The sequence below is a fragment of the Heloderma suspectum genome, chromosome 6 (assembly GCF_057233095.1).
Source record: "Heloderma suspectum isolate Gila_16-S chromosome 6, 16-S_ref, whole genome shotgun sequence".
NCBI lineage: Eukaryota > Metazoa > Chordata > Lepidosauria > Squamata > Helodermatidae > Heloderma > Heloderma suspectum.
In genome coordinates, this window is record NC_139463.1 from 17689702 (window position 1) to 17704224 (window position 14523).

Consider the following 14523-nt stretch of genomic DNA (forward strand, 5'->3'; position numbering starts at 1 on the left):
GTTGCCTTCTACATGTGGAGAGTTATTTTCTGAAGAAGAGAGCCTCCTGTACCCATGGGGGTTCACCACGTGATCCAGAATGCTCCTCTTCACAAAGCTGCACATGAGGAGCGTTCTGAATGCAACAACGGGGTGGGTGGGGATAGCACATTCCCCCTCCTTGCGTGTTTATTGTTTATAGGACACCTGGTCAGGGATTATCTGAAAACTGTAACTTGAGAAAACTCCACTGTTTGAAGTTTAAACAACTGTTTTAAAGAAACAACAACAGCAATTACTGAACATCTCTAACAAGCTAAAAGAAGGAGTTTTTCATAGATTTGCCTTTGGCAGCTACAGTGATAACGTAACTGATTATTTAGAAGTGTGTTTCAGCATGATGATGCTGATTTAGACATTTGGAAATCTGGCTGATTGCGTCACCTCTAGAATAGTAAACAACATTTGCAGCTTTCTGTCCTTTAAAGTGTCAGGTTACTCACATCTGGAAAGCAAAACCATCGTCCCAGTGAAAACCACGCGTCTTGTGAGAACATAATTTGACGGAATGCAAAGTAAATTAAAGAACACCCATAGTACAGAGTCTTCAAGAGAAAAATATGTTGCCAGCATTTCAGAAGAGAGAAGGAAAGTATTGTTGGCTACTTAAGGAAGTGTGATCTTTTAATTCCCATGACACACAACGAAATGTATATTGGCAGAGCCATCCTACCTTGCATTTAACCTGGTGGAACAAGTGTCACATCCATTGCCCTGCTGCTTCACTTGAGCTCAGTGGTAGAGCACTTACTTTGAATGCAAACGGTTCCAGACTTCCGGGTTGGGCTCCCATCTGAAGACTCCTAGAGACCCACAGCCAGTCACTGAGTAGACAGCAAGGAGCGAGATCAGGGTCCCTAACCCTTTTTGGGCCAGTGGGCACATTTGGAATTTTGATATGTGTTGTTGCTGTTGCTGTTGCTATTATTATTTACATATATATATATATATATATATATATATATATATCCCCTTCATGGATCACTGCCTTGTTGTGGCGAAGGGGCTTGCGTAACTCAGTGAAGCCATAAGCTATGCCGTGCAGGGCCACCCAAGACGGACAGGTCATGGCAGAGAGTTCTGACAAAATGTGGTCCACTGGAGAAGGAAATGGCAACCCACTCCAGTATTCTTGCCAAGAAAACCCCATGGAACGTATCACAAGGCTAAAAGATATAATGCTGGAAGATGAGCCCCTCAGGTCGGAAGGTGTCCAGTATGCTACTGGGGAAGAGCAGAGGGTATTTCCAAGTAGCGCCAGAAAGAGTGAAGCGGCTGGGCCAAAGCCGAAAGGACACTCAGCTGTGGATGTGTCTGGTGGTGAAAAGAAAATCCGATGCTGTAAAGAACAATATTGTTTAGGAACCTGGAATGTCAGATCAATGAATCAAGGTAAGCTGGAGGTGGTCAAACATGAGATGGCAAGATTGAACATCGACATCATGGGAATCAGCGAACTAAAATGGACAGGCATGGGCGAATTTAATTCAGGTGACCATCATATCTACTATTGTGGGCAAGAATCCCTTAGAAGAAATGGAGTAGCACTCATAGTCAACAAAAGGGTGGGAAAAGCAGTATTGGGGTACAATCTTAAAAATGATAGAATGATCTCAGTACGAATCCCAGGCAAACCATTCAACATCACAGTAATTCAAGTCTATGCCCCAACCACTGAGGCCGAAGAAGCTGAGGTTGATCAGTTCTATGAAGACCTACAACACCTTCTAGAACTAACACCAAAAAAAGATGTCCTCTTCATCATAGGGGATTGGAATGCTAAAGTAGGAAGTCAAGAAATCACCGGGATAACAGGCAGGCATGGCCTTGGTGTACAAAATGAAGCAGGACAAAGGCTAATAGAGTTTTGCCAAGAGAACATGCTGATCATAGCAAACACTCTTTTCCAACAGCACAAGAGGCGACTCTACACATGGACGTCACCAGATGGTCAATATCGAAATCAGATTGATTATGTCCTTTGCAGCCAAAGATGGAGAAGCTCCATACAGTCAGTAAAAACAAGACCTGGAGCTGACTGTGGCTCAGATCATGAGCTGCTTCTTGCAAAATTTCGGCTGAAATTGAAGAACGTCGGGAAAACCACTAAACCCTTCAGGTATGACCTAAATCATATCCCTGATGAATATACAGTGGAGGTGAGGAATAGATTTCAGGGATTAGCCCTGATAGACAGAGTGCCTGAGGAACTATGGACGGAGGTCCGTAACATTGTTCAGGAGGCAGCAACTCAATCCATCCCAAAGAAAAAGAAATGCAAGAAAGCCAAGTGGCTGTCTGATGAGGCTTTACAAGTAGCTCACGAAAGAAGGGAAGCGAAAAGCAAGGGAGAAAGGGGAAGATATACCCAACTGAATGCAGAGTTCCAGAGAATAGCAAGGAGAGACAAGAAGGTCTTCTTAAATGAACAATGCAAAGAAATCAAGGAAAACAACAGAATGGGAAAGACTAGAGATCTCTTCAAGAAAATTGGAGATCTCAAGGGAACGTTTTGTGCAAAGACAGGCATGATAAAGGACAAAGAAGGAAGGGACCTAACAGAAGCAGATGAGATTAAGAAGAGGTGGAAAGAATACACAGAAGAACTATACAGGAAAGATCTGAATGTCCCTGATAGCCATGATAGTGCGGTCACTGAACTTGAGCCGGACATCCTAGAGAGTGAAGTCAAGTGGGCCTTAGGAAGCATTAGTAACAACAAAGCTAGCGGAGATGACAGTATTCCAGCCGAGCTATTTAAAATCCTAAAAGATGATGCTGTTAAAGTGCTGCATTCAATATGCCAACAAATCTGGAACACTCAGCAGTGGCCACAAGACTGGAAAAGGTCAGTTTACATTCCAATTCCAAAGAAGGGCAACGCCAAAGAGTGTTCAAACTACCGCACAATTGCGCTCATTTCACATGCCAGCAAGGTGATGCTCAAAATCCTACAAGCTAGGCTTCAGCAGTATGCGAACCGAGAACTACCGGAAGTACAAGCTGGGTTTCGAAGAGGCAGAGGAACTAGAGATCAAATCGCCAACATTCGCTGCATCATGGAGAAAGCAAGAGAATTCCAGAAAAACGTCTATTTCTGCTTCATTAACTACGCTAAAGCCTTTGATTGTGTGGATCACAACAAACTCTGGCAAATTCTTAAAGTGATGGGAGTACCAGACCACCTTACCTGTCTCCTGAGAAACCTGTACGAGGGTCAAGAAGCAACAGTAAGAACCAGACATGGAACAACCGATTGGTTCAAAATTGGGAAAGGAGTACGACAAGGCTGCATATTGTCACCCTGCTTATTTAACTTATATGCAGAGTACATCATGAGAAATGCCAGGCTGGATGAATCAGAGGTCGGAATTAAGATTGCTGGGAGAATTATCAATAACCTCCGATATGCAGACGATACCACCCTAATGGCAGAAAGCGAAGAGGATCTAAAGAGCCTCTTGTTGAGGGTGAGAGAGGAGAGTGCAAAAGCTGGTTTGAAACTCAACATTAAAAAAACTCAGATCATGGCATCTGGCCCCATCACTTCCTGGCATATAGAAGGGGAAGAAATGGAAGCAGTGACAGATTTTACTTTCTTGGGCTCCAAGAACACCGCAGACGGTGACTGTAGCCATGAAATTAAAAGACGCTTGCTCCTGGGGAGGAAAGCTATGGCCAACCTAGACAGCATAGTAAGAAGCAGAGACATCACCTTGCCGACAAAGGTCCGTCTAATCAAAGCTATGGTTTTCCCAGTAGTAATGTATGGCTGTGAGAGCTGGACTATAAGGAAGGCTGAGCGCCGAAGAATTGATGCTTTCGAACTGTGGTGCTGGAGAAGACTCTTACGAGTCTCCTGGACTGCAAGGAGGTCAAATCAGTCCATCCTAAAGGAAATCAACCCTGAGTGCTCATTGGAAGGACAGATACTGAAGCTGAAGCTCCAATATTTTGGCCACCTAATGCGAAGAGAAAACTCCCTGGAAAAGACCCTGATGCTGGGAAAGACTGAAGGCAAAAGGAGAAGGGGACGGCAGAGGATGAGATGGCTGGATAGCATCACGGATGCATGAATATGAACTTGAGCACGCTCCGGGAGAGAGCGCAGGACAGGAAGGCCTGGCGTGCTATGGTCCATGGGGTCATGAAGAGTCGGACACGACTGAACAACAACAAATATATATATATATATATATATATATATATATATATATACACATACACACACACACACACACACACACACACATATGTATATACATAGCCAAAGCTCTCTGGGCAGTTTACAAAAGTTAAAATATTAAAATACATTATACAAAGTTTAAAAACCATTTACATAAAAGCATACAGACAATATATACAGATAACATATATCTAAAAACAACTTTGAACTAAAACATTTTTTTAAAAAAATCCAACAATAAAACAACACAGCTGAAAACAACACAGCTTAAAAACAGTATATAAAAGGCAGCAAAAGGAACAAGAGTTCTAAAAAGGGAAGGCCTGCCAGAATAGCAGAATATTTAATTCCTGCTTAAAAACCTTCAACAAGGTCAGGAGGCACGTTTCAACTGGCAGGTCATTCCACAACTGAGGGGCAGCAAAGGAAAAGGCCCTCTTGTGCGTGGCTGCCAATCTCACATTAGGCGACCACAGGAGATAGCCCTTAGAGGGCCTTAAGTGGCGGATTGGGACATAGAGGAGAAGGCGCTCCGTAAGGTATGTCATGGGCACCTAAGAGAATGTCATGGGCACTCTCACAAAATGGCTGCCATTGTGGACATGGCTGATCACAAAACACTCATTTCCTAGGTGGCAAACTGGTGAGACTAAAAGAAAAGTAACATTTCCAAGTACAGGGCAGAGGTGGGGTCTGGGTTCCAAATCACAAAACTACTCTTTTGAAACCAAATAAATATGGAGGCATAGGGAGACTGTCAGGCACCCAAGAGAAATGTCTAGGAGCACCATGCTGGAGGGTCCAGAGCTAGGTGGACCAGTGGACTGACGCCATATAAGGTAGTTTTGTATGTGCCTATCTATATAGTGTTCAAAGTCCTTCACATACATTATCTTTTTATAATACATCTAATTCTTAATGCCCTCCTCCCTTCTGCTTGGGCACATCATTACTTGACTAAAGTTCTGCATCTTCGAATATTATTATTATTATTATTATTATTATTATTATTATTATTAACATTTCTATACCGCCCCATGGCGGAAGCTTTTTGGGCGGTTTACAGAAGTTAAAACATTAAAATACAATATAAAAAAAGGTGTCCCCAACCAGTCGTGTCCGACTCTAGGGTGCGGTGCTCATCCCCGTTTCTAAGCCGAAGAGCCAGCGCTGTCCGAAGACGCTTCCGTGGTCATGTGGCCGGCATGACTGAACACCGAGGTGCACGGAACGCTGTTACCTTTCCCGCCGAGGCGGTACCTATTTATCTACTTGCAACTTCTTGCTTTCGAACTGCTAGGTTGGCAGGAGCTGGGACTGACGGCGGGAGCTCACTCCGTCACGCAGCACTCGGGTCTCGAACTGCTGACCTGCCGACCTTCCGGTCTGCAGTTCAGCGTCTTAACCACTAAGCCACCGTGGCCCTAAGCATGAAATTGTATTTTAAACCTAAAATACAAATTCAAATATTAATACAAATTGTATTAATATTTTAATACAAATATTAAAATTGTATTTTAAACCTAAAATACAATATACAACGTTTAAAAGCCATTTACAAAAAAGCGCACAGACAGTATATACAAATGACATATAACTAAAAACAACTTTGGACAATGAGTCATAACTAAAACACATCCAGGACTGATTAAAACTCATCATGTACTGCCAAATGTCTGGGAAAAGATCTAGGTTTTAAACTGGTGCCAAAAAGATAACAATATTGGTGCCATGCGGATCTTATTGAGGAGCTTGTTCCACAGAGGGGGGCCACCACTGAGAAGGCCCTCTCTCTCGTTGCTACCTTCTGAGCTTCCCTTGGAGGAGGCACTCTGAGGAGGACTTTAGATGTTGAATAAAATATATAAAGTTGTATTTGAAGCCACTTCATTTGAATACTTTTTGAGGGCAGGATTTTCCAGGTACAGCATGTGTACTTTGGAGGACTGGGAGCAGGTTGGATGGGTGCACATTACAAAATCTCTCTGGTCTTAGAATCATCTATTCTACTACTTGGATATAGCCTGGAGGCAGAGAACAGAAGAGATCTAGGAGGCTGGGCCCATTCTCCCCCCTCCTTTTGTTTGCTGGATCTAGAGACAGAATACAGATGGTGGCCCTGGGGGTAGAGTCCAGTGTGAAAGCTGTCTATTCTTTTCAACTTTATTTCAAAATAGCATTTCATGATCCAAACAATGGCAACAAAAAGGCGAAAGAGACATGCCAAGGGGGGTGGGGTGGGGTTCAACCTGCCATTGCCTCTTGCTTTTCTTGCAATTGGCTTGAAAGCAAAACTCTGCAGTCAGACTAGTTTTTTCTTGGTTAGTTGGTTGGTTGGTTGGTTGGTTGACTGGCAAGCCTTCTCTGATTATACCTTTGCATTAATCTGCATTGTACATCATGGTGTTCAACTGCCTAGCTGTGCCTCATCTATGGTAGACTGCACCAAAGGCTCCACCACAATTTTCTTTTTTGAGAGAGAAAATCATATACCTTAAAAAATAACATAAATGTGGGTTATTTATGTGGGTAAGGTTAAGTGAAGCCCAGGGTATGAGACAGTGGAGGATGGTGGCTCTGATTTCAGTGGGGCTATCCATCCATTCTGGCTCTCAGTCAGAACCAGCCAGAACTCTAAAGGAGCTATCCAAGATGTGGAACCCATTTTGGGAATAGGGTTCAGCATCTTGGGTAGCACCTTTAGTGTTCTGGCTGGTTCTGATTGAAACCTAGAATGGATTCATAGCCCCACCGAAATCAGAGCCACCAGCCTCCACTGGTAAGAGAAGGCTAAAGAAGACTGCTGTTGCACACCAGGAGTGGGCAGAAGGTAGATCAGGATCTACTGGTAGATCTCAGGGTGATTTGCAGTAGATCTGCAAGAGTTTCTGGCTCCCAGTGGCTTAACAATAGCAACAACTAAAAGAAGCCCCCACCTCCCTCCCTCCCTCCCTCCCTCCCTCCCTCCCTCCCTCTCTCTCTCTCTCTCACACACACACACACACACACACACACGATGTCTCTGCTTTAATGAAGAAAGCTAGTGGGCAACTCAGACATGACTCTTGGTATGTGAAAGAACGGTGAACTTAGTTCTGGTGCAGAAAACAGTTTTTTGGGCTGAGCATGTGCTCAGAGGCACTCTGGTCCTTAATTCTAAGTGTACAGAAGACCCACCCCACCCCAAGCCAGCATTTTGCATCTGTTGGATCTTGAAGTTCCAGGAAAAACCCTTCCAAAGTAGATCCATCAAGCCCGAAGTCTGCCTGCTGCTGTTGTACACCATAAATGCCAGGAGGATCTTCATTTCTACACTGGGAATTTGCTGCCCTCTTTTGGTCATTTGACTTTTGCATTAGGAAAATTAGCCGATGAGACCCTTTTAAAAACAGGTGGAGCTGCATTCATTCATGGTTAGATAAATGCCTGGGATAATGTTTGGTAGGTGAGAATTCTCCCTTCCCCTGCCCCACTCTGGGATTCCTTGCAGAGGCTGCATCAGGATTGCTCCTCTAACCATTCTCTTTCCCAGTAATGACAGGAGGAAGCGGTCCCATGATGGTACAGCTTTTGGCTGAAGAAGACATGCATGGCATCCCAGGAGGGACTCAATAAACCTCCTGGCTTGGTGGTCTGCTTGGGACTTCAAAGAAAAAAAGGGGGACATGATCTGCATGTTGAAGGTCCTAAGTTCAATCCTTGACACCTCCAGTTCAATCAAGTAGTAGGTGATGGGAACAAATTTTACTAGAGACCCTGGACAGCCACCACCAGTCAAAGTAGACAATACTTGGCTAGACAGACAAATAGTCTGATCTGGCATAAGGAATTTCCTAGGATGTGTGTGTGTTAAATCACCTGGTGCTATTTGTCCAACTAGTGCAGGATTGTCCACACTGACTGGCAGGGCCCCCCAGAGGCTCTGAGTCTTTCACATAACCTGCTACCTGCTCCTTTTTAACTGGAGATGCCAGGATTGAACCTTGGAGCTTCTGCATACAAAGTGGGTGCTCTGCCACGGAGCCACAGTCTCTTCCCACATAGCAGAGGTGGGGAACCTCAGGCACGGGGGCCAAATCCAGCCTTCCTGGGGTCCCAACCTGGCTTCCTGGGGTTCACCAGATGGCCATGCCCCCTTATCCTGACCACGCCCCTTTTCCCCAACTACCCGTAATTTGGTGGTATCCCGGCTTCTGTGCAGTTTTTTTCCCCATTGTAAAAGGTTGAAGGCTTAGTTACTGACAGTAAGACCTTTAAGCTAAAATGTGCTGGCATTTTTGGCCCCACCCTTTTGCCTTCAGCTCCACCCACCACTGGAATTCAGCCTGCAGGCTGGAAGAGGTTCTGCACTCCTGCTATAGGGCATGTATCAGCTCACTTTTCTTGTGGAGCTGCCAGGTGTTGATACACACCTGGGTTGTAGTGGGTTGGGTCTACTGTAAATATGGCTAAGAGCACAATCCTATGGCCACTAGACAGAGCAGCTAGATGGCCATAGGATTGGTTGGTTTCCAGGAACTGACCTCAGAGCCCGCGCTCTGAGTTTGGTTCCCAAAGAACCACCTCCCCGCCGCTGCCGCCTTGTAGGCAGCACAGATCGTCCCTGGGCTCCATGCTTGTAAGAGCAGTGTGAAGTGGGGCAAAAGGGGGTATTCCCAGGGGCAGGGAGGGGTAGGGAGTGTGGAAGTGCTGGTTAGATGCTTCCTTTGCATCATCCAGCCTCCCCACCCTAGGCTCTGATGGCCTGAAATCGGCTGTCTAGCCACGAATGCAGGGAGGCTGGAGCCCAGAGGAGAGGATCCCCTCCGCGCTCTTCCCGCCATGCCTTGAATAGGTGGTCACCTCTGAGTTTGGAGAGGGCTGCCTACCCCAATAGGATTGTTCCCTCCATCAGGAACCAACCCAGTATTTTGTACATACAATGGGCCCTTTCCCATTCCATTCCCTGTGTTCTAAGATTTCGGAGTGTGCTTCCAAATGAATCTTTTATCATGCTATCGCCCTGCCTCATTCACAGAATGAGGAGGGTCCAGATGTCATCATCTTCCACTCATAACCCTCCTGTGTTTTCCCACCTCTTCTTCCAACTTTTTTCTTACCACAGAAAATCTGTTATGGAGACAAAAGGTAGAATAACTACACAACTGCTTTCTAACTGGTAGCACTAGGACCCCTCCATGAGGAAGCACTCTGTGTAGTATTTCACACTCCTTAATGAATAAAGCACTGTGGTTGTTCAGTCGTTAAGTTGTGTTCGACTCTTCGTGACCCCATAGACCATAGCATGCCAGGCTTTCCTGTCCTGCGCTCTCTCCCCGAGTGTGCTCAAGTTCATATGCATTGCATCGGTGATGCTATCTAGCCATCTTATCCTCTGCCGTCCCCTTCTCCTTTTGCCTTCAGTCTTTCCCAGCATCAGGGTCTTTTCCAGGGAGTTTTCTCTTCGCATTACGTGGCCAAAATATTTGAGCTTCAGCTTCAATATCTGTCCTTCCAATGAGCAGCCAGGGTTGATTTCCTTTAGGATGGACTGATTGGACCTCCTTGCAGTCCAGGGGACTCGTAAGAGTCTTCTCCAGCACCACAGTTCGAAAGCATCAATTCTTCGGCGCTCAGCCTTCCCTATAGTCCAGCTCTCACAGCCATACATTACTACTGGGAAAACCATAGCTTTGATTAAACGGACCTCTGTTGGCAAGGTGATGTCTCTGCTTCTTACTATGCTGTCTAGGTTTGCCATAGCTTTCCTCCCAAGGAGCAAGTGTCTTTTAATTTCATGGCTACAGTCACCTCATCGTCTGCGGTGTTCTTGGAGCCCAAGAAAATAAAATCTGTCACTGCTTCCATTTCTTCCCCTTCTATATGCCAGGAAGTGATGGGGCCAGATGCCATGATCTTCGTTTTTTTTTGATGTTGAGTTTCAAACCAGCTTTTGCATTCTCCTCTTTCACCCTCAACAAGAGGCTCTTGAGATCCTCTTCGCTTTCTGCCATTAGGGTGGTATCGTCTGCGTATCTGAGGTTGTTGATAATTCTCCTGGCAATCTTAATTCCGACCTGTGATTCATCCAACCTGGCGTTTCTCATGATGTACTCTGCATATATGTTAAATAAGCAGGGCGACAATATGCAGCCTTGTTGTACTCCTTTCCCAATTTTGAACCAATCGGTTGTTCCATGTCTGGTTCTTATTGCTTCTTGACCCTCGTGCAGGTTTCTCAGGAGACAGGTAGGGTGGTCTGGTACTCCCATCTCTTTAAGAATTTGCCAGAGTTTGTTGTGATCCACACAATCAAAGGCTTTAGCGTAGTCAATGAAGCAGAAAAATACATTTTTCTGGAATGAATAAAGCACTATAGCATCTCAAAGGGCAAAGCATACCCTGCTGTCTTCCATTTGCAAGGAAGCTCTGGCAAGCTCTTCGCTGTAATGACATACATGGATTTTTCATTTATTGTTTCTCCAGCATCAGTGTCTACTCACTGTATTTTTGCTGACAATGATGGGTGTTCAAAGGATGCTTTATGGACACAAAGGGCGTGTATGAAAATGTGGCCATTTATAATATGGTTGGGGGAGAAACAGAGAACATGGCAATCAACTTAAGAAGGCAAGACCTGACCTTGGATAATTTCATAAAACAACTGAAATGGATCAAGTACCTCATAACATGTGGAGTAGGAAAACTAAGGATTTGAGTCCTTTTTATTTTACTGTTCTACCACTAGGAATGGGATAGAAATCTATTCAGTTTGCATTTTAATGTGAATTTACCTAATTTTGCACTTTTTGAACGGCTATGTAAACCAAAAACTCAGCTCTCCTTCCAAATTCACACTTCTCCAAATTTTGTAGTGGAGTTCTCCAATCAAAATATGTGCATATTAGGGAAAATAACATGAAAAATGCATTATATTAGGAACATTGTTTGCAAAAAATGTGTACATTAGGCAAGCATACATACAGAAATGCAGGTAACAGAAACAGCAATAAGATGGAGCTGCATGTTTAACTTAATTACAAGCCAGGGAAAGCCTGGATGAACAAGTGCATTTTCAGGAGGTATTTGAAACATGCCACGTTTTCTGCCTCCTGAACTACCTGGGGGAGGGTTTTCCGGAGGGCAGGAGCTGTTACTGAGAATGCCTGTCATCAAGATATTACATGGTGACATTCTGTTAGTTTCTGAATGATCAGCTTGGCCTCCTCTGCTGACCTTAAAGTTTTCTGGGTATATATAAGGGAAGCTGGTCTGCTAGCAGTTTGTATATACAAAATGAGAACTCGGGATAATGGAGAACTTTCACTCAGGATTGGATACAGGAATACAGAAACTGGTGAGCAAATTGCGATTTCTGTTGGGGTAAGTTCGTCCACCACTCGATGTAAGTGCCCTTTAGAAGGGCAGCTGAAATTTGCAGCACTCCCACAGAGGCAACCTGGATATCACTCCCAGTGCTGAAAATGGATCAATTTGTTATTTATTACATTCGCTTCCTTTCTTTCCAGCAAAGATGCCACAGTGGCATAGATGTGTTGGTCCCATTTTACACTGATAATAACCCTGCAAAGTTGAGTAGGCTGAGGGAATGTGACATCAGGAACAGGGACTCTTCCTGATCCAAATCCAGCATTCTACACACTATACGGCATTAGCCCTATCTGGTTTTCTTCTGGAACAACCATAACATTTTAAATATGGTTTAAAGCTGCCACTCCCTAGAGATCTGACGTAGGGCAGCAGGGTTTTCTATTGAAGGGCTTAAACTGTCTGCCTCCCCTTATGCTCGTGTCATAAGCCTCCAGTGACTTCCTTCAAAAGGAAACTAAACCTGGATAAGTGTTACACACACACACACACCCCGAGCTTTTCACCCGCTTGGGGAGGTGGGGTGAGTGTAAGAATACATTTCAAGATAAGAGGATTTCAAAGGAATTTCAGGAATGGTGGCCTTCTCTCATCACAGGTGTCTTTGTAACATGCAGCAGAGCACTGGGAAATGTATTCTCAAATCTTCCCAGATAGGGTTAATCTCTGGGATGTTAAGAAGGTTTGATTCTCAAGTCTTCTGAAAATGAAAGAAACCAACTGAAGAAGCCATCTCGGCTCATTCCTCATCCGATCCATTTAAGAGGGCTGTGTGAGCACTTTTCTCATGCTTCTTCCTGATCCCGAGCCTGATCTCTGTTTGTCCATCATTTCTTTGACAGCTCCGGATGCAGCTGTGAATGATGACAAGCACAGTTTTTGTAATCAGACACACACTGATGTTGTTAAGGTGACTATTAATCTTACTGTAGGGCGGGGGTGGGCAAAAAGGTGGCCAGGTGTCCTCTTTTACAGAGGAGAATGCTTACAAAGGACCATCCTCAATTTGAAGGCATCCTCTATTTGAATGACTGTCCTATCCAATCCCAGTTTAAAGATAAATAACTGTTGTCCATCAACAGTTTGCACCTGAAAAGCAGACTGAACAGGCAAGCACACAGATCTCGTAGTCCCACTCCTCTGCATTATGGTGAGCTGTACTGCATCTCTATTTAAATTATAACAAGTATGTCTATATTTCCATATCTACATGCAAATTAGCATATGCAAATTTTATGCAAATCACTACCCTCTTTTGTCCTCTTTTTTAGGTGATGCGTTTCCTCTCTTTTGGTGATTTATAAGTGATCACCCTAGTGATCAACCTGCAGCCCTTGGCATATTTCAAAAGCCCTCAGTGATCAGTTGAGACCTCTGGCAAGAGTGATCTGTCCCCCTCACCCCACCAGCAGCCGGCTGGGTGGGAAGAAAGAAAAAGAGAGAGAGAGAAAGAGAGAGAGAGAGAGAAGGGGGTGGCAGGAAGGGAGAGAGAGAAAAGGGGTGGCAGAAAAAGAGAGAGAAGGGGGAAGAAAGAAGGAGAGAGAAAGAGAATGGGGTGTCACACACACACACACACACACACACACAGAGAGAGAGAGAGAGAGAGAGAGAGAGAGAGAGAGAAGGGGTGGCCCCATCCACTTTTTCTCTGGTCCCACCCACCACTGGCTTTGGTCTCACCTACCATCAGCATGCAGCCTCCTGACACATTACCCATGAAGGAATGCAGCCATTCACATACAAAAGGTTCCCTACCCTTGCTGTAAGACACCAGATTGGGTGGATAGGGGGATCTTCCCTATTGTAAGGTGGCAAGTGACCCAAACCAGGAACTATGGCCCCATGCGCCCAGGCAATTAACTTCCTGTGCCACTAAGGAGCTCTAAGGCAGAGTGAATTATTGATCTGATCTTTGCTGTGCTGCAGCAGCAGACAGACAATGGCCAGACAAATAATGGCAGCTTATCAGCCCAGACCAGGTGATTCTGGGAGCCAGCAGGAACCTGTTTCTTCAAGCTTAGTTCTTCAGTCTGAGCAACAGGTGGCTTAATGGCACAACATCTGCTTTGCATGCAGACCGTCCCAGGTTTGATTCCCAGCATCTCCAGGAAGGGCTGGAAATATTCCTGTCTGAAACCCTGGAGAGCCACTGCCAGTCAGTGTTGATGATACCAGGCTAGAAGGAGCCACGCTTCGACTTGCTATAAGGCAGCTTCCTATGTCCCACTGAGTAGCTAGCTGCACAGACTGCCTAAGAGTAGCCACATGACTTCTGTGGTTTATTTATCTTTATTTATTTAAACAACTTATATGCTGCCTGATATCATAACATCACTAAGTGGTTTACGTAAGAAATATATAAAATACAATATAAAAGCCAATACAAAAACATTAAAAACAATACAGAAACAATAAAACAGAGCAGTTGCTTTGCTTTGCCTTCCCTTGCTTTGCATGAATTGCCCAGTTTTGTAACCCAATCATTTATAAGCCAGTCACCCTGGTTACCTATTGGAGTTTGCTATACACTGCACTTTTCTTTTTACAAAGTCATGCATGTCTTGTGCATGACTGGTCATGTGCAATGCCATCTTGTGCAACTATATGTGGATTGGGGCCAATGATTTTAAGATTCCAGAAAACTTACCAATGAACCAGCATATAGTTCGTAGCTGTAATGAGGATAGCTGTGGCATAATGCCAGCAAAAGCACATGGTAATGAACATCATGTTGTTGTGGTCTTTCTCATCCCACTCTGGTCCTCCCCATGGTGAGTATAGCACAAAACCTATCTGGTAGAAAAGAAATATTTATGACTAGGGATGTATGGATTTTGTAAAATCTGTTCTGTCTGCATTTCGTGGATTGTCAGGTGCCTTTTGTTCCATCATCCGCTCATTGGCAGAATCTGATTTTTTCCTATTTCCTG

The 14523-nt window shown here is 44.5% G+C and overlaps 1 protein-coding gene across 3 annotated transcripts in view; it reads right to left on the bottom strand.

Moving 5' to 3' along the window:
* Positions 1-10765: 10765 nt before the first annotated feature.
* The window catches only part of LOC146340505 (transmembrane protein 45B-like), a 36816-nt gene continuing 33058 nt past the window's right edge, over positions 10766-14523 (bottom strand). The window contains exons 5-6 of one of the 3 annotated variants that reach the window (XM_084807268.1): positions 14241-14386; positions 10766-12447 (exon numbers count right to left, since the gene is read on the bottom strand). In XM_084807268.1, coding sequence (XP_084663394.1) covers positions 12333-12447; positions 14241-14386 — 261 coding nt within the window. In that variant the 3' untranslated portion in view covers positions 10766-12332. The remainder of the gene's footprint in view (positions 12448-14240; positions 14387-14523) is intronic. The other 2 variants (XM_084807269.1, XM_084807270.1) reach the window with 2 other exon arrangements.